This window comes from Myxocyprinus asiaticus, chromosome 14, assembly GCF_019703515.2.
Source record: "Myxocyprinus asiaticus isolate MX2 ecotype Aquarium Trade chromosome 14, UBuf_Myxa_2, whole genome shotgun sequence".
In the NCBI taxonomy this organism is placed as follows: domain Eukaryota; kingdom Metazoa; phylum Chordata; class Actinopteri; order Cypriniformes; family Catostomidae; genus Myxocyprinus; species Myxocyprinus asiaticus.
The window spans coordinates 29,030,463-29,050,522 of NC_059357.1; the positions used below are offsets into that span (position 1 = coordinate 29,030,463).

General features: G+C 36.9%; 2 protein-coding genes across 4 annotated transcripts in view; both read right to left on the minus strand.

Annotated features, from left to right (window-relative positions):
* The window catches only part of LOC127451335 (lethal(2) giant larvae protein homolog 1-like), a 73,867-nt gene extending 59,236 nt beyond the window's left edge, over window positions 1-14,631 (minus strand). For all 3 annotated transcript variants that reach the window (XM_051715930.1, XM_051715928.1, XM_051715929.1), the window contains exons 1-2: window positions 14,380-14,631; window positions 11,002-11,099 (exon numbers count right to left, since the gene is read on the minus strand). In XM_051715930.1, coding sequence (XP_051571890.1) covers window positions 11,002-11,099; window positions 14,380-14,460 — 179 coding nt within the window. In that variant the 5' untranslated portion in view covers window positions 14,461-14,631. The remainder of the gene's footprint in view (window positions 1-11,001; window positions 11,100-14,379) is intronic.
* Window positions 14,632-16,524: 1,893 nt separating this feature from the next.
* myo15aa (myosin XVAa) overlaps window positions 16,525-20,060 on the minus strand; it is a 60,621-nt gene continuing 57,085 nt past the window's right edge. Inside the window, exons 63-64 of the mRNA XM_051716264.1 lie at window positions 16,940-17,080; window positions 16,525-16,810 (exon numbers count right to left, since the gene is read on the minus strand). Of these exons, the coding sequence (XP_051572224.1) occupies window positions 16,709-16,810; window positions 16,940-17,080 (243 nt within the window). The 3' untranslated portion in view covers window positions 16,525-16,708. The remainder of the gene's footprint in view (window positions 16,811-16,939; window positions 17,081-20,060) is intronic.

Below are 20,060 nucleotides of genomic sequence, written 5' to 3' on the forward strand. Positions count from 1 at the left end.
CTCATACTGCATTGAATGCTCCCCAAGCTGAGGCCAAGAAACAAAAGGCATCAGTAAACATCTCCGTTTCATAACCCTCTCAAGCAGTAGTGTAGTCTAAGGCATACGCTGTATGCCCACCTATCTTTCTTAGGATTTTGCATATGCCCACCAGATGTTCTGCCAGAACAACAAATAGGCTTTTGACTCGGAACTTTTTCAATCTACTAAAGCGATGCCGCAGCACCGTTGAGAGAATTGTTTATTATTATTATTATTTTAAAAAGTGCACAGTGATTTCTCTCTAAATGCACACGGTGTAGCGGGAGGCGAGAGCGCAACTGATGGCACAGACAAGACAGAGAGTCTGACTAAGCTGATCAACCAATCAGAATGTGCATTTCAGACGTGATTGGATATTTGCTAACCAATCATATTTTCCATTTCAGTAAGGGGCGGGACATTTCCAGCGTTTAATGCTGATGCACATACATTCCTGGAGTAACCATAATTTGCGCTGTAAATTTATTTTCCTGCTAAACAAATATATGTAGATACATTTAAATGTAATTTATACAATTAACATTTGTCAAAATACTGCATGTTATTGTTCCCGTGCTAGTTTTTGATGCTTTCCGCAGATGCTGGACAACTGTGTCCCATAATCACGTCAAATTTCTTTTTTTCTTTTTTTTTTGCCTTTTATGCTGTCAGTGGTGTCTTTTTCTCGTGATATCAAATCATTTCAATTAATATTTCTAAGTAGGAAAACTATTTCACTATTCACAAAAAAGCACACAAATAAAACAGATAACCATTAATTCTTATGTAGGCTATATGGTAATACAACATAACGTGTTAACGTGAACATTACTACATTCATATTAGTTACAGTGCTTAACATTTTATTGCGTATTATGTATGTATTAGATTATTAGAGCAATAATAAATTATTAACAATTTTTATGCCTAATGAAAGGAACATTAATGAAACCTTTTAATTTAAATACATATTTAACATCAAGTTACCATACCATGGTTCTTAGTAGTGTACTCTACACCATTCCAGCAAGAAACTTACCCTGATATACATTTTGTAAGTTTATGTGGGACTATGATTACAACAGTCAAATTTTTTATTTTTATTTTTGAAGGTGCAGTATGTATCAATTTTCATGTAATATTCGCCATTTTTTTGTACCAACGTGTGAACGGCTTGTAACGCAACTTAAAAAAATTAGTCCTTCCCAGACTTCCTAGGTTGTTTATTAAAGCCTGTAGACTAATTTTCATGTGAAGGGAGCGGGTCGGTTTTGCCGGGAAAATCCAAAGGATGTGACGTTTATGCACGCTTACAGAGCCTTGCCTCAGACAGTAATAGCTTCTCTTCCGCTATTCAACAGCGACAACAAACTGCAACACTAGGTAACGTTATCTTAGAGATGGAATCCAGCAAACGTCCGGTTTTGGGGATCAAAACCTACCCTGAATTGGTGTTCTTCTTATTGGACAGGTAAGCTTACATAACTGCAAAGCATGTGAAATATAGTGCCATAAAGAATGATTCGTGTAATTTTAGCTAACTTGATCTTGCCTGCACAGTAACTGTCATAAACAATGTTAATCTGTAATTATTCAGCAAGGTAAACTACAATAACACAACAATGAAAAAAGCTCCATTCATTAGTGTAACGTAACTTGGTTATACAGAAAATATATACAATCTATTATTATAAAACAATAGCGCATCGATATATCAAAATGACAGTTGTGATGGAATCACATCAACACTGAATTGTGTCAACATATTTATAATGTACAGTCTATTTTATAAACAGCTAGTCATCATCCACCAAATTTAGCTAACAGCTATTGATAAAGCTGGCTAGCTTGCTAACGCTGACATTGACTGCATTTATACGATAGCCTATGTATCATGCAAAGAAAAGTGATTACTTCAAACTACAGTCTTGCATAGTCAGACCTATATCCACTCTTTGTTTTAGCCCTGTTCCAGCACTGGAGAGTCAAATATAATATACAGTCTCAAAGTTTGTAATAAAACAATCATAACTGTGTATTTTTAATTATGCTACCTCATCTGTCACCATGATGCTGGTGAATCACGTTCAGTCTCTTTGTACGTTACGCCATTGTTTTGGCCGATGCTCGCTCACTCGCATCCCTATGGAGTGTGTGCACGAGCAACAGGTAACTGGCTGCAGTTCACTTAATGGCCACAGGTGTCATTAATAACAAGGGTTTCTGAATCTTACAACCTGCACCTTTAAATGGACAGAAAATATTTCTTACACATTTTACAAATGTACTGTATATAAATGTAAATATATGAATTGTAGAGACCGGGTGCATTTTTTTTTTTCTTGTCTGCATCTTGAAATGTTTATAATAGTCAGGCTGTGTAGGATGCTCAAACTAAAGTTTTAAACACTTCAATGGAATGGTTAATTGCATTGTTAAAATATAAATGAAACCATCAGAGCTTCTATTGATGGCTTTGTAAAAGATGACTTGGACAAACTGATGACAGCACCCTTGATGAGCCATGTGCTTCAGACAGGGCTGTACGCTTCTTGGGGATCTGGCGTTTGACAGCTGGATGACCGGAGCTGCAGAGCTATGCAGCTCACAGCATTCAGGCCTTTGATGTGCAAACCTCACATCTGGAGCTGGAACCAATCCAGATAAAATGAGAAGATTATCAAACAACCAAAAATGCCGTTCCAGTTTTTTCTGACTAATCAAAGCACCAACTTAATCAAATAACTCACCAGAAAATGATGAAATACAGGATAAATGTATCCAGTTTTCAATATAGAAATTAAAATTCATAAGTTTAATTTGCTTCTTGCATATTTTTTCATCCAACAGGATACTGATTATTGATTAAGCCAGTGTTTACACATGGCCCAGAGATAAGGGCAAAGGGCATGAGTTTGGGATCTATGGGTCTCCACTGCTTAATGAATTCAGATTGTAGGCACAGGTGCAGTTGGAGGCTCGCTAAAGTCACCAGGTTTGATGTATTTTGCCAGAATTTGCCAATTTCTTCTAATAATTCCAGATACAGTATATGTTCATGTTCAATATTACCTGCGTAATTAATCAGCACAGCTAAATAAATTCTGATGGGTCAGTTACATATGACGATGAGTGTGATATGAGAGTGTAAATGCAGAAGAAGCCGTGTATGATGGTTGTTATACGTCAGGTTTTGCGACGAGAAAACATACTGTGCTCCGATTGGCATAATTAATGCCTTCACAGGGCACATCGAATTTAATACAATAATGATGGCCATGCAGTAGGATCGTTACAAACAGAATTTTCAATAAAAATTACTTAGTGAGTTCAGCCTGTTTTATTACACATTTCAGCCCTACAAAACTCACAGTGGAAGGTAAACAGGGCATAGACATGATCACTTCTGAATGAAACACACCCATGTCATTTATATGTTACAGGGCACACAAAGCACTGCAAACCTCTTATAATAACACAGACATTGGCTTAACTTACCCAAAGATATGCGCTAAGGTGCAGTAACCCATACCGGTTGCGAGAAACCACAATGAGGATGTTTCGCTCTCTGCTAAAATACAGCAAAATACAGTCTCGTATAAAACGTTGTAATTTCGGCCAAAATACAAGACGTCCCCACTAAAACGGGCAGCAACAAACATTGCATACGCCACCTCTCCCATTTTTAAGCTGTTGTCTGTGAAGAATGTTCATATTTGGATACTGTCCTCATGAAAAGCATAATCAATGGTAAAACATCCATCACTAATTCTCATGCATGGTGAATATGCAAGTTTGCTACATTACCATGACAACTAATGTGGATGCAAAAGCAACTGTAGTCTGAACAGAAAAAAATCTGATCTAGCCACATATAACTTGCAGTTTGAACAGTCACAAAAAAAATAAATAAATAAATACCGTCCGAACCAGGGTTAAGTTTCCCCGCAATGAAAGCATTTTATTTCAGTAGTGGCCACGCAATGACTTGCGGCTGTATCAATGGTTTGAGGGCATTTGACTAGAGACAAGAGCGCTGCCAAATGACATTTACTCGTGTGATTTTTAGTGGCCGTCCTTGATCAGACACAAGGTGCACAAGAGCAGTTCAGAAAAAGTTTCAATTAAAGTTAAGGATGGAATGAATAGTGGTGCGATCCTGTAGAGGGCGATGGAAGAGTGCAGCACGCTTCTGTGAAGGGAAAGCTGTGAGTGTGTAATTAAAGAGTGTCTAACGGGGGGCCTAGGTAGCTCAAGCAAAGACTCTGACTACCACCCCTGGAATCGCGAGTTCGAATCCAGGGTGTGCCGAGCGACTCCAGCTAGGCTTCCAAAAAGCAACCAATTGGCCCGGTTGCTAGGGTGGGTAGAGTCACGTGGGTTACCTTCCTCGTGGTCACTATAAGGTGGTTCTCGCTCTTGGTGGGGTGCATGGCGAAATGTGCGTGGATGCCGTGGATTGAGGCGCAACCACTAAGAATTGCAATGCATTGGGAATTTGGACTGCGGTCAGGCCAGCCTCCACTTGGATAAACATGGTCAAGCTAGCCCCCACAAAATAAAAGTGACCTTCCGGTGAAAGTCATTTCACATTCAGTCGGTCAGTCTGTCAATAATGAATGAATGAAAAAAAAAAAAAAAAAAAAGAATAAATAAGTGTATAAATAACTACATAAAACAAAATTAATAAAATATATTTAAAAAAAATAAACACCTGCAAACTTAATAATTAAGAATACATTTCCAAAGACCACCTGATTTTTATGCACCAAAATGACAGACTGTCACTGAGAAACTCCCTATTTACACAGACCAATTTCACTTCAGAATGATAGTACACCACCTCAGTGTCACTCACACAATATCAGGGCAGTCTGATGTTGAGTTTCAAAATTAAAGCCCTATAAATATGTCATATACATTATATGTTTTCTATAAATTCAGATAGATATTAAAGTGAAATTGTTCTTTGGAAACAAGGAGTTTCTTTTAAATATCTATCTGAATGTAGATGGAACACATCTTATACATGACATTTTAGAGGGCTTTAATTTTGAAATTCAATATCAGACAGACACTGTGTGACACTCTAAGGTGGTGTCATTCTGAAGTGAAATTGGTCTGTGTAAACAGGAAGTTTGACAATGACAGTCTGTCAGATGAAGTCAGATGGTCTTTGGAAATGTATTCTTTAAGTTTGCGGGCATTATTTGTTTTATTAAAATGGTTTATTTTTGTTTAATATTTATTCATTTTGTTTTATGTAGTTATTTATGTATTTTTATTTATTCATTGACAGACTGACTGAATGTGAAATGACATTCACCGGAAGGTCGCTTTTATTTTGAAATCAGTTCTTACTCTCTTACCGTAATGCATAGTATATACGCCTACTGCAAAACAACGTGGGGGCTAACTTGACTATGTTTTTCCAAGCGGAGGCTGGCCTGATTGCAGTCAAATTGGGGAAAAAAAGGGATTTAAAAAAAAGAGAGCAAGAGTGTCTAACTAATTTAAAGGATTAGATCACCAAAATGAAGATTTTTATAAAGCAAATTTCAGCTCTGTACATCCATACAATGCAAGTTAATGAGTGCCATTAGCTCCTAAACTGAAACTTTAAGAGGCCAAATGGCTATTTTAGTCACCAAATCACAAAATTGCTGTTCAGAAACAAGATAAAAAGCAGAAGGAATTAATCGGAGCTTTAATAAACATTATATATAGTTGAGAACATAAGTTTGAATTCCCTTTTGTCTCAAATGTTCACATCCTATTCATAGTTTATACAAATATAAGAGATAAGATTTTTTTTATTTAGTACTGCTCTTCAAAATCTACATTACAGATAATTAAATATAGTATGCATATAGTAGTGTGCTGTCTTCTTGAGCATCAATGAATGTTTGCACCTTGTGTAATAGTTGTGTACAAGTCCCTCATTTGTTGTAAGTGTCAACAGCTTGATCTCATACACACTGAGATATATATATATATATATGTGTGTGTGTGTGTGTGTGTGTGTGCGCGCGCGCGTGTGTATTTCGGGCTTCTTTATAATTAATAATTCTATATTATACACGAGATCATGCTGTTGACACTTAGAACAATTGAGGGACTTGTACACAACTATTACACAAGATGCAAACATTCATTGATGCTCAAGACCACCACACACACACACACACACACACACACACACAATTATTCATTATAAAGAAACCAGAAATACACATGGGACTCTTATTTTGAAATGTCTTCGCTCCCAGTTGTGAGCTCACTGACAGCTGATTCGCTGAGAAAGTGAATCTGATTCAAACTGCTAACCTGAGCTCACACCCTCAGTTCTTCTGAAGTATAGGTCTCTGCAGAACAGTAATGGGTGTTTTCAAATCTGGGGGAGTTTTCAAACTGGGATGGGCATTTCTAAACCATCCAATGAAAGTAAGGAATCTCAGTGTAGAAATCAGTGGATGTTTCCAAACTAGGTTGGGCGTTTCTAAACTAACAAATGAAAGTAGGGAATCTCAGTGGTTTGAAAACGCCCACTGATTGGGAAAAGCTCATTTTTGTTTTGTAGAGATATAAGTCTCATTCTTTTTGGGTGATTCATGAAAAAGACCCTTTTCAAAAGAGTAATTTGGTTTCAACTCTCTCGCGCTGGGTTTGTTGCACGCGGTGCAGCGAGCTCATCACCACAGAATGGGTGAAAAGCGGCGTGTGACACACTAGTGCGCGCTCTAAAAATATATTCAATAACTCACAAGATGATATCTGACGAATCTGCATATGAACGCACACAACCCAACTGTTGCCAGTGGTGAATAGATTTTAAATTATTGTCACAATCAATTATTTTTGGTCGCATTTGCGACCATTTTAGTCGCAGTCTGGAGCCCTGAACTGTGGTGTAAAAGCATTTAGTCCTGCTCTGTGAAAATACACCTAATTGCCACTTCAGCTGCAGCTTCTGTGCCACCTTTTCTGTGTAAAGACGGCTTTAGTCCCCATAGTTTGCATATTCATTGTAATGTGCATTAAATCTCTTAAACTCTCATCCTCCACAATATTAATCTGCCGTTAGACTGTAACTATCCGCTTTCCTACAGAAATCCTGAAGCTGCGTTCATGATTCACGTCAGAGCGTCAATGCCAGCGTCCAGCAATTTGAACTCCACGGGAAAAGCGGAGTGATAGTTAAGACTTGGTGTGCTTCAGTGGTAATTAAAATGCGCTGAAAATACTTTATTTCTATTACAAGTCCCATCTAGGCTTGTTTTGTACATCAAATAATAGAGCTAAGAGGTCCTGTCTCCATCATTTTATAACGGACACCGAATCACTGCTGCGTGTGTTTGTGACATTACAAAAGTTCCGCCCTCCCAACAAGTGTTTATGCTGTATTAACAGTAAATGCGTTAATTCCGACAGCTCTATATTTATTTATTACACGGTTCTGATTGGTCAATGACACCACCAGCAGTCTGATATGTCTGAGTAACAACCACACATCCACGTATAAGACTGCTCATCTGGGTATCTGAGTCATCTTTCCTGCTTCTCGGATCACTGTGCGATCACTTCAATTAAGCTAATAAATTAATTTCAACTCAAATCAATGTTTCATGTGCATTTACAGTGGGGGAAATAAGTACTGAACACGTCAACATTTTCTTCAGTAAATATATTTTTAATGAGGCTATTCACATGAAATTTTCACCAAACATCAGTATTAACTCAAGAAATCCGCAAATGTAAAGAATTCACAACATTAAAGTCCATAAATAAAGTTATGTGTAATAAAGTGGAATGACACAGGAAAAAAGTATTGAAGACACTAAGAAAAAGCAGTTCTCCAAGGCAAGGTAAGGCAAGGAACCAGCTGAAATCCGTAAGTAGTTAGAAAGTAATTATACCTCCTATCTGTGCAAATTAATATCAGCTGGGTTAGTAAATTCATGGTCTATAAAAAGGCTTTTCGTTACCAAGGTGTCACACAAGAAACCTTATTACAATATATACAATAAACCTTATTGTTGCGAAACATATTGATGGAATCGGATACAGATGTATTTCAAAACTTCTGAAAAAGCACCATTGGGGCCATTATCCGCAAGTGGAAGCAACATCACTCCGTCATCAACCGGCCATGCACAGGAGCTCCTCGCAAGATTTCTGACCAGGGAGTCAGAAGAATAGTCAGAAGAGTAGCCCAAGAGCCAAGGACCACTCGGAAAGAGCTCCAGAAACACTTGGAGGCAGCAGGTACCATCGTCACAGAGAAAACAATAGGCAATGCACTCTACCGCCATGGCCTCTATGCACGTTCACCCCGCAAGACTCCATTACTAAAGAAAAGGCACATCGAAGCTCATGTAGTCTGGTCAGATGAGAGCAAAATTGAACTTTTAGGCTGTCATACTACACACCATGTTTGGAGAAGAAATGGCACTGCACATCACCCTAAACACACTATACCAACAGTGAAGTTTGGAGGTGGAAGCATCATGGTGTGGGGCTGTTTTTCATCGCATGGTACTGGCAGACTTCATATAATTGAAGGAATGATGAATGGAGCCCTTTACTGGGAGATTCTTGAGAAGAATCTGCTGCCATCCACCAGGATGATGAAGATATGATGTGGGTGGACCTTCCAGCAGGACAACGATCCAAAGCATACAGCAAAGGAAACTCTCAATTGGTTTCAGAGAAAGAAAAAAATAAAAAATCAAGGTGTTAGAATGGCCCAGTCAATCACCTGATTTGAATCCAATTGAACATTTGTGGAAAGAGCTAAAGATCAAGGTTCACAAGAGGGCCCCCCGGAATCTTCAAGATTTAAAGACAATATGTTTAGAAGAATGGGTGTAAATCACACCTGAATACTGTGGCCGATTAATTTCTACATACAGGAAGCATCTTGAAGCTGTCATTACAAATAAGGGCTTCTCTACTAAATATTAAATAAATTTCAGTTAGCGTGTTCAATACTTTTTTCCTGTGTCATTCCTCTTTATTACACATAACTTCATTTATGGACTTTAATGTTTGGATTTCTTTATGTGTGGATTTCTTGAGTTAATACCAAAGGCTGGTGAAAATTTCATGTGAATAGCCTCATTAAAATATATATTTACTGAAAATGCTTCAATACTTATTTCCCCCACTGTATTTATTTATTTGGCAAGTATTCTTGTGATCAAATAGTGACATATGTATCGTGATGTACCGTGATATATCGAATAATGACATGCATATCGCGATACATATCGTATCATGAGGTGACTGGCAATACCCAGCTCTACATTTAACACATTTAAAAAGGTTCAAAATAGCAGATTTACCCCCAAAATAAACATAAAAATTTTATTAAAAGTCTGCAGATTCTGCCTCGGCCTGAATATAAATTTATGCACCGCAATTTTATTTGAAAACCTAAACAGAGCCTCACTACAAACACCACGTCAATTAGCTCTCGTTGTAAAAATATTTCCATGAGGAAACATCTCACCAGAACCTAAAGTCTCTTAAAGAGAACTTTAAATCCATGGGGGAAAAATAGCCAAGTCTAGGCTAATGCAAAATAGATGTGAATATGCTATATTCCCCAACTTCATTCATCTTGAAATGGAATGTCTTTGAATGGAGTCAGACTGGGTAAACAAAAACTCTGAGCTCTTAAAGTCTCATCTCACCCCCTTCAACACCAAATCAGAAGAAATGCTTCCAAAGCCAAACTGCTCATTCCTCAACCTCAGAACACCCCCTTTATTTATGCCATCCAGTCACTGTCCTCTCTCCATCACAAGTCTTCTTGTCTGATGGATGAGACATTAGCTACTAAGTACTGACAGATACCCACTAAGATCTAGTGAGAGGCAGGTTGTCAGATCATTCTGTCCACATCTATTGCCCCCACCCCTCCCTAAATGAGACAAGGCTGCAGACCAAGCGTCTCTCAGCTGTTGGGCTGTGCCTGACACTACCAGCCTCCAATGACCAGCCCTGACTTCTGCTCAAAGACCAGTATTGTACAGCCCATCACAATCCCAATCACACAACTGATCCGATTCCGGCCCATATCTCAAAATCAAATCAAATCAAATCAGTTTCCATCTCAGGGAAAAGGAAGCTAGAATGTGAAAGAATGTTGGATGTGTTCCATGCTATTTTGCTGCTGCATGACTCGTCCAGTCTAGATAATAACACCTCACCAAGGGAGTCTCAAACACATTATTGTGATAAGAGGTTACCCTCCTAAACATTCTTTCTACCTAATGGACTTAAAGACTCAGGTTTGGAGAGTGCCAACAATAAGGGAAACTTTAAAAACAAACTTTTCATAATTGTTTAAGTACATTTTATAGGGCCAGAACAACATGCATTGTCTTTTCTCGACATCAGTGATTCAACTCAGAAACAAACATCCACAGTAATTAAGCGCCATCAATGAACCATTAAATAGGCCACAAAACTGCATTGTATCATTGTTCTAAATCAAAATGAGCAACTCTGAATCTGCTGAAATATGGCATGATCTACATGCAGCATTTAATAAGTTAAGGTAGCAAGAGTGAAGATGAAATTGGCCTGAACTTGATCTATATTCAAAACCGTTTGTGCAATCAAATGTACCATTATTGATACTTGACATATGCCATTAAAAATTATGCAGTTGTTATGCATTCAAAAATACACAGAGTATTAAAGCAATAGTTTAACAAAAATAATACTCATTTCATTATTTACTTATCCTCATATTGTTCAAAAAAAGGTATGACTTTCTATTTTGCTGTTGAACACAAAAGGAATTTTCTATTCAGTGGAAGTCCACAGGCAGTGAAGCTTCAAAATGGACAAATAAAGTAGCCCATGTCATTTAGTTCGGTACAACATGAACATGAGTAAATGACAGAATTTTCATTTTTGGTTGAAATACTCATTTACTTCCATTTCTGTTAAGCTTGCACAAAAGGATACATTTTGATGGCTCCCGATTTAGTTCCAATGGCCATAAGCTGCAGTTTGGGATCATAGGCCAGAGCATTTGGCTGGTTTGGGAATCCATGTTCAACTGTCTAAGTAAAAGAGAAGCAGTACTATCTCAAATTCTCTACTTAAAATCACAAGTAATGATCAGCATATAGACATTGACATTTGAGATGCACACTGTAAAAAAGGTCTGTAATTTGAACGGTAAAAGAATGTAAAAATGCTACAGTAAAAAAAAAAAAAAAAAAAAAGTTAATTGGTGAAAGTGTAGTTACCGTATACTGTAAAAAATGATATTTAACAAGACAATACATGTAATTTTACGGCAAAATACTATATAAAAAAAATTACTATGTAAAAAGTATGGTTTTACCATATAATTAATGTAACAATTTATGAGAAAACATGTACTTTAAACTCTAATACAACTATTAAAATTACTGTGAAAAACAAGTCCCTGCATGACCAAATACATTTCATTATATTTTATTGGAATAGTTATGTTTCTTCTTATTTTTAATATGTACATTAGGATGTTCTGTGTTATATTTTATTTTGCTTAGTTAATGTTAACTGCATTATTTCAGTGTCACATGTGTTACCCTGCATTTTGTGTTTAGGTGAGTGACACTTTGTCATCATGTGGCCTTTTGAAAGTTCTATGGTGATTAACAATATATTTTAAAGTGAAAAAGCAGACTTTTATAGTTCCAGAGGCTTAGTATATCAAGTTTATACGTAGAGAACCATAAAATATACAGGCATCAAAATTACATCCCATAAAGCCTGAAACATGGTCATCATATTTTTAATGCTACATTTCTGGCAACCACAGCTGCCAGTATTTTACTTTAAATGTAACATATTTTGTGTGTGCAGCTTTATTGAACCGAGTTTAACAAAGAAACCAAATCATACTTCATTGACCTCTAATGAGCCCTGATGATACAATCAACAATATTATCTATTCAGTACAACCCTGACAGTAAGGGGATTTCCTTGTTTTAACAGAAAACCATAACACAGAACCAGAAATAGAAAAGAAGGAAATGATTTGATGGAGAATGTCATATTCATCTTCACACAACCAATCAAAAATTATTTGTGGAAAAATGTTTTTAGGGCAATTTGAAAAACATCACTTTATATCAACACACAGTGTTGCACAAAGAGAGCCTGAAGTTTGCAGAAAGATGCGTCTCTCCCTTCAGAGACTGACAATTTGTGACATGATAAATAACAGGACCTTCATGTGACATTATTCACAGTGTCATGACACTTTATCAGACACCTTACATTTCACACAAACCATCTGTGGCAAAATGTCATCAGCAGTCTTTGTGAAATGAACAAGAACTGGGGTCTTTAGTACTATTTGTGTAATATGGGATCTCTAATTTGTCATGTAGGGTTCTAAACTGAGGGGGAGGGGTAGAAATATGTTTGATTTTGCTGAAAGGGTTCCAGAATTTGGTCATCATTGGAGGGTTTGCAATCAAATACTTTGTGTTTCTGGCACGGGAGCGGTGACATGGTTCATTATGATTTAAGAGTAGTCTCATTACACAGAAAGCTCTACAAATCCCTTACACTCACCCTGCTGCTGCCAGCACCATTGTAGGATACCGAACATTTACAATCCAATGTTACTTTTGGTGTTTCTTTAAAAGGTGCACTCAATAATTTTTTCCACATTAAAAAATTTTAATTTTGCAATATGTAGGAAATCATGACCACTCACATTAAAATATCTGTAACCTTATAAAAGCTGTTTTATTCTACATGGGGGCTGCCATGTTAGTATCACATGACCAACTGAATACTTCTCGCTTAATCTCAGTAACCGTCCTGTTATCTGACACTTTCACTCACTGATTAAAGTAATCATGACTGACTGAATACTACATTTCTACAATGGCATCTGAAACTGAAATCTATTGATTTTAAATTGCTGCATCCAAGCCGCTAGGTGTCAGTGTAAGTCCAAGATGACACAAAGACAAAAGTTACTGAGTGACTTTGGGCACTTTCAGCAGCACAATGAACCTGCAAAAAGTCAAGTTATATTAAAACTTTCACACTCTCATTAGTTTATTTAATTCTTCTAATAACACAAATGTTGAGCAGTGTATGTACTTTGTGCATCACAGGAGATTTGTCTTTTTTATTTTTTTTATGAAAGTTTTGGAAATTCCCACCACACAGTGTTATTTACAAATCTGAAATTATATTTTGTGTTTAATAGAATTCCATGGTGGAAATGATGGTGATGTAAATTACATTTTTATCGTTTTTGCCATTTGTCTTGCTGAGGCTTATTTGATAAATACCATTTTATGTATCTTACATACATATAATTAAATACTATTTTAAATTGTTTTGGCATTATATGGAACAAAATCTGCTTGAGAGAGATTTAGCTTGATTTTTGTGGTGTGGTCGTAATTAAAAAAAAAAGACTAATAATAAATACTTTTCACACAATAAAAATTGAAAAGGTTATTCCCCCCTTTGTTTAGATTATCATAGTTTTAAACTTGTCATAATTTTGATTTTATAATGAATTGTTATGGTTTAATATTGAAAGACTGGGCCAGGGACAAGGCTAAATAAATAAATAAATAAATAGATAAATAAAAATAATAATATATATATATATATATATATATATATATATTATACATAAAAAAAGCATTTGAAAAGTACCAAAAATAAATAAAGGCTTGGTAAAAAGTTTCCAAGTCAGTTTTAATCTGACCTTCAGATAACAAAAAGTAAAATGTTTCAATAAAATTCAACCATTGGGACATGAAAGCGCCAGAAGTTGAGAGATGTTTATTGTGTGCACAGACTAGATTAGGGGAACGATGAGAGAAATTCATATTCCGCGACGAACGTAATTAGTTATTGCTTGATTTATGTTAGTGTTTGACTGTTAAAAACAAATAAGAAAACTTTAAGGGGTCACTCACAATAGACAGCGCAACTGATCTAATGAGCCCCCATTGATGAAGACGAATATCACACGCAAACTCATTTTCTTACACTACACATCTACGAACGACCGACTGCATCAACAACGACAAATACTTGAAACACCGACTGTTTCATACAACTTTGCTGCGCTTCTTTTGGCATATCTGAGCGTTGTAGTAGGAAAACATTGCTATACTATCAATTGCAAGTGAATCCAGATCAGTTTCTCTGCAATGAAACAGTGCGCGTTCCGAATAAACACAATAACTTCTCACAAGAAATGCATTAGCTTGGATTAAATGTTGACTTTAATGCAACCCGAAACAGCGTGCACGCTCAGTCTCGGAGGGAGAGAAGTGACAACTGAACAACGCTATGCATCCCACATACCTTATTGAATGCAAACAGATCCTGCTTGATTTTCTCACGATGAGGGTCATTTCCCTGCCGTCTGAACCGAAACTTCATCATCCTGAAGCCGTATTACAGATGTGTCACAACCCGCACCGTCTCAGACTGATATAAATTCCGTTAGGCGTGAATCGGTGCAGACAAACAATGTGATCCTTCATATAAGCTCCAGTTTCTTTTGTATCCACTCCTCAAGCCGTGCAAGTTTTTGGCTGTGTATATGCAGTTTGACTACAGGGCAAGTTCACAGGAACCACGTCTTAAGAGAGCCAATGAAAAGGGAATAATCTGTGACCAATTCACCAAACTACGCCCCAGCCATCATGCTTGTGGAAAACACGGATGAGACACTGTCTGGATTGGGTTTAGTTTTCGGTCGTTTGCATCAATGCTAATTCAAATGCATGGAAATGCTTCCACTATTTCGTAAGTACAATCAATCAGTTTGATCACATAAAATTATTTCAAGAGTTTCAGGACTTAAAAATATTTTACTACTCTAGTGCATTTTTGGGCTGAGGTCTGCAATTTTTCATACTCAAATTTAAAAGCTCACCATTTAAACATTCTTTGGACTAATAGCAAAAAAGTGGTTTAATTTATAAGAAAACACCCTAAATTTAACACAAAAAAGACTCAAATTATGAATAAATAATACTGTATGTGTTTACAATCTTATGATAAACAGAAAGTTTTTTTTTGTTGTTGTCCTAACTTTGTAAGCATGTCATTCTGGTTCTGTTCATCCTATCTCCCTGCAAAATGTCTTATTTCATTCCACTGCATTGCAGCAAGTACTAGGAAAAATATTTTTTCCTCAATCACCTTCCATCACAATATGCAGATTTGAAATGTAGGTGGTGCTCTAACACAATTTAGCCTTTACACAGATGTGTCATCCATAGACATTCAGTCTAATTTTCAGTTCATGTACCACCCCCATTGTTTCATGGAATATCTCGGCCTCTGAGTGGACTAGAAGCTCAATCTAGGTGTCATTAGAGACATTTTATCACCAGTAGTCGATAACATAATTTTCTGATGATTTGTTTAGCATGTCCTGCTGGACTGCATATTTGGTTCTGGACATCTAAGATAACATTGGATTATTCACCCAAGCAAGCTCACAGACAAGTAGAAAATGGCTCATTATGTAGACAACTGCCTAAGGTAAGAGCATCAAAAAGAGCATAAACTTGAGGCTTACAGAAGCAGTTATTGGAGCATACAAGAGATGTTTGTATTTGATGTCTTACAGAAATCATATTTTATTTTTTTATTCTTTTGAAAATCTTTCAAACTTTGGTATTAGGGCAACAAAATTAACTATAAAGTCACATTCATGAGAATGAGAGCTTTCGTTTGATATATGATTTGTCCATTTAAGTTCTATGTGAAAGACTTTTATATTCATATTCATATTTCTACCACATTACCTCTAGGTGGTGCTTATTTGCAAAGCAGATGATTTCAGCCCTTATTTTGTTATTTTATGTAACATAAATGCAAAAGATATGGTGTTCTATGAAAAGGACAGATTTTAAGCTATCATTTGATACCTCATATGCCTGACTTATGCATCTGGGGACTTTAACGTTTTAAGCGTAAACTTAATTCGCGATATAGTGCCCCCCCATTTGGACCCACCGGCGTGTCCGTATTCAGTATTGCTACATAATGCCCAAGAAAGTGTCATGAAATAAGTATTTTGGAAAACACTGTACACTTCTGATTTTTTTATTTAGAATACATACTTCATATTTAAACTAAATTCATTGTACTTTGGTGCATTGTGCATGATATATTTCTCTTTCTGTCCACATACAGAATGTTAAAATGACACATAATGCATACAATATTTAAATATTTCAAATGCATCATACTCTCATGTAGTGCAAATTCATTTTCATCATGAGACAAGATCTTTAAAAACTGTGGCTTAAAAAATATGTTTTTCTCTCTCTCTCTCTCTCTATCTCTCTCTCTATATATATATATATATATATATATATATATATATATATATATATATATATATTTATAGATAGATAGATAGATTCTAGCTGAATATGTGTCCAGAACCAGAGGTAGTAACAGTAATGATTTAAATTATGGGGCCATATGTTAAACCTAATGGAATGCATGCAAACTATTGTGAACAAGCTATCTGGTATTTGGCTTTGAAATCCCAAAAAGACAGATGGCATTATCAAAAATGACAGGTGGTTTTTTTGATGTAAAGGACTTAGTGTCTGATTGCAATTATTGCCATTAAAGCAGTAACAAATAACAGCTGTGGGCAGAGGTACTAGAGCAGAGTGATTTCACTAGGAGGCAGAGTAAGCCTCTTCTCTCGTACCGACAGCAGGTTCTCCATATACATGGCAATGACACGGCACAGTTCAAGACTCTGTAAAGTAAAACACAACACACCTTTAAAGTTAAGGTGAAACTAAAAATGACCAGATATGACATGATTAGATAATGCTGTGATTTGGAATGAAGATAAACGCTCCACCAGTTAGTTCAGAGACCATACCTGGTCAAGCTGTAACTGTGTAATGCGTTGAGACATCAGGTCACCCAGCATTATCTCCACATATGGATAACTGGAGCCAGCTGTGGGCCTCTGTGTACGGGAGGACTGCACCTCTTTCAGCGGAAACTTCACCATCAGCTCCTGGGAAACATTGAAAACAGCTGTGAACCCTGTACAAATATAATGTATAGTATAGAAAAAGACTAGGTTTTAAAATATGTTGAGTATAAGGGACATATTAACAGTGGCAAAACAATTATTTTTAAAGACCCCATGAAATTACTTGATTAGAACATAGTTTTCTGTCCTGAGTTTGGGGTGGGACATATCGAGGGGCCTTGTCCTTTTTTTAAATAGACAATAGTCTTTAGTTACATCACAGACATGAACCTTGATTTGCTACTTGCTGGTCAGTGACAGGGGGAGGGACATTCTCATTCTAGAGAGCATTTGATTAGACAAAAATCTGTGTAGTGCAACATAAATTGTAAATAAAATCTGCTATAAGTTATTTTTGTCAACTTTTATGAGTACACTAACAAATGGATGACATTTAAAGGAAACAAACATTAACTAAAATCACTGGATAATAGCATGTTTTTAATAAAATACACTTTTTCAAAATTCTTACCTATTACATTTCTCTCTGGCACAAGCAATTTTTCATATTTCACTAATACTATACATGAGTCTTAAAGTCAATGTGAACAGCCATTTGCAACTCATTTTACTTCCCTAATCGGACATATTTCAGAGTGAAACAGGATATTCAACAAGAATAAATGTAGGCCGGGACCTGATTTTATCCATCTGGAATTTATTTGATCATGACAAATGGGCGTTGCATACCAGAATGGAGCCAGACGGTTGGAAGAGTTTAAAAGTAAGAGGGACGAGTCACGTGATGCCATGCGAGGTTCGGACGTGTGAACGGCGAGCTCTGCGCACTTTGCTGGTTTTAATACTTTTTATGTCATAAACCGGTGAGATTCGATACACCCTGATCCTTAACTGTTCTAGGAAGACAGTATGTCAAAGAATTCAAAATCCTCGGGCTCTGGAGACATATTTTTTTATTTTTTATCCCCAATTTGGAATGCCCAATTCCCACTACTTAGCAGGTCCTTGTGGTGGCGCGGTTACTCACCTCAATCCGGGTGGCAGAGGACAAGTCTCAGTTACCTCCGCTTCTGAGACAGTCAATCCGTGTATCTTATCACATGGCTTATTGTGCATGACACCGCAGAGACTCCGCATGTGGAGGCTCATGCTACTGTCTGCAATCCACGCACAACTTACCACGCGCCCCACTGAGAGCGAGAACCACTAATCGCGACCACGAGGAGGTTACCCCATGTGACTCTACCCTCCCTAGCAACCGGGCCAATTTGGTTGCTTAAGAGACCTGGCTGGAGTCACTCAAAACACCCTGGATTCAGACTTATGTCTCCAGGGGTGGTAGTCAGCATTAATAATTGCTGAGCTACCCAGCAAGCTACCTTGCTGAGCTACCTCACTGAACATTCACTTGAACGTCCGAGGAAACTGAGTGCCTTTTTCGTTTCTTCTTGTGCTGGTTCCGCCTAGCAGCTGAGTTTGTTTTGTGTAGTAACACTCCTTCGGGACAGTGTTGTGGATGAATCTGCATGTTCTTTGTGCTTATGCCTCCTATTGGTTGGAGTTTGTTTTGTAGAGTATTTCTTGCATGACATTAGAGTGATTAGGTCATTTGTTGCACTCATGTAACAGCCGAATGGGCCGGCTCACTGAGCTCACTGTCTGAGGAAACTGAACGACCTTTTTTATTTATTTATTATTTAATTTTTATTTAAAATGCTTTTGCTGGTTCTGCTAGCGGCTGGAGTTTGTTTTGTTGAGGAACACACCTTTGGGACAGTTATGAGGATTAATCTACACATTCTTTGTGTTTATATTGCCTATTGGCTGGAGTTTGCTTTATACATTATCTTTTGTTATGTAATTCTGTCTCACAAAATTTGTATAGAAAAAAGTCAGATGGCAAAGTTGTCACGGGGGCTCTCGTAGGCGTACATGGACTGTTTGAGTTTAAAGGGATGGACGCCAGTTGGCACCGTCGTGTGCGGGGTTAATGCGCACATTTTTCTTTTTTCTGTTTGTTTGGTTCAGGGGGAAGTTTGGGGTTTGATTGTTGCACTAATGTTGGAATGTGGTCTTTATAATTTTATTTTTGACACACAATCTATTTTTTCTAATATGTCAAAATGTCAGATGTTAATATGAGTGGATTGTCTCTCTCCACGTGGAATGTGAATGTGTTGGGGCCCCCCATAAAAAGAAGGAAGGCAATTTCTCTTCTTAAACGTAAGAAATATGATAAAGTGTTTCTTCAAGAAACACATCTTTCCCCACAGGAAGCTGAAAAATTTGGAAAGATATGGGGTGAACATTTTTCCTTTAGTGCTGGCTCAAGTAAGAGCAGGGGAGTTATTACACTAAGTATCTACAATTCAAATATCTCAAACAGATTAAAGATAAATTAGGAAGAGTCAATATTGTTTTAGCAGAAATTCAGGGGCAAAGTCTTATTTTGGCTAATATTTACGCACCTAATGTTGATGAACAGGGCTTTTTTATAGATCTTGAAGGGATGTTGCAAACCGCTGGCATCCCTCATGATATAATATTGGGAGGAGACTTTAATCTTTTGATGGACTCAGTCCTTGATCATAGTGAAGCAAAAGTGAATAAGCACCCTAGAGCAACACTGATACTTCACAGGATGTGTAAAAATCTAGGTCTTACAGATATTTGGAGACTTTTGAACTAATTTGGTAGGGACTATACATTTTTTTCATCAGTCCATAAGATTTATTCTAGAATAGATTTTTATATATATATCTAAGCCCCTCATTTTATCTGTTGTTGATTGATCAATTGGAAACATTTTAGTCTCAGATCACGCCCTGGTGAGTTTAGAGGTGTTGCCACATATGGAGAAAAAGATATCATATAGTTGGCGCTTTAATGTATCCCTATTGCAAAATCCTGATTTCCAACAAATGTTAAAAGCTGAAATCAGGGGCAGGTATTTGCAGTTTTTGGAGGGCTCTCGGGTGGGGTGTGGAGAGAGTAGTGTATT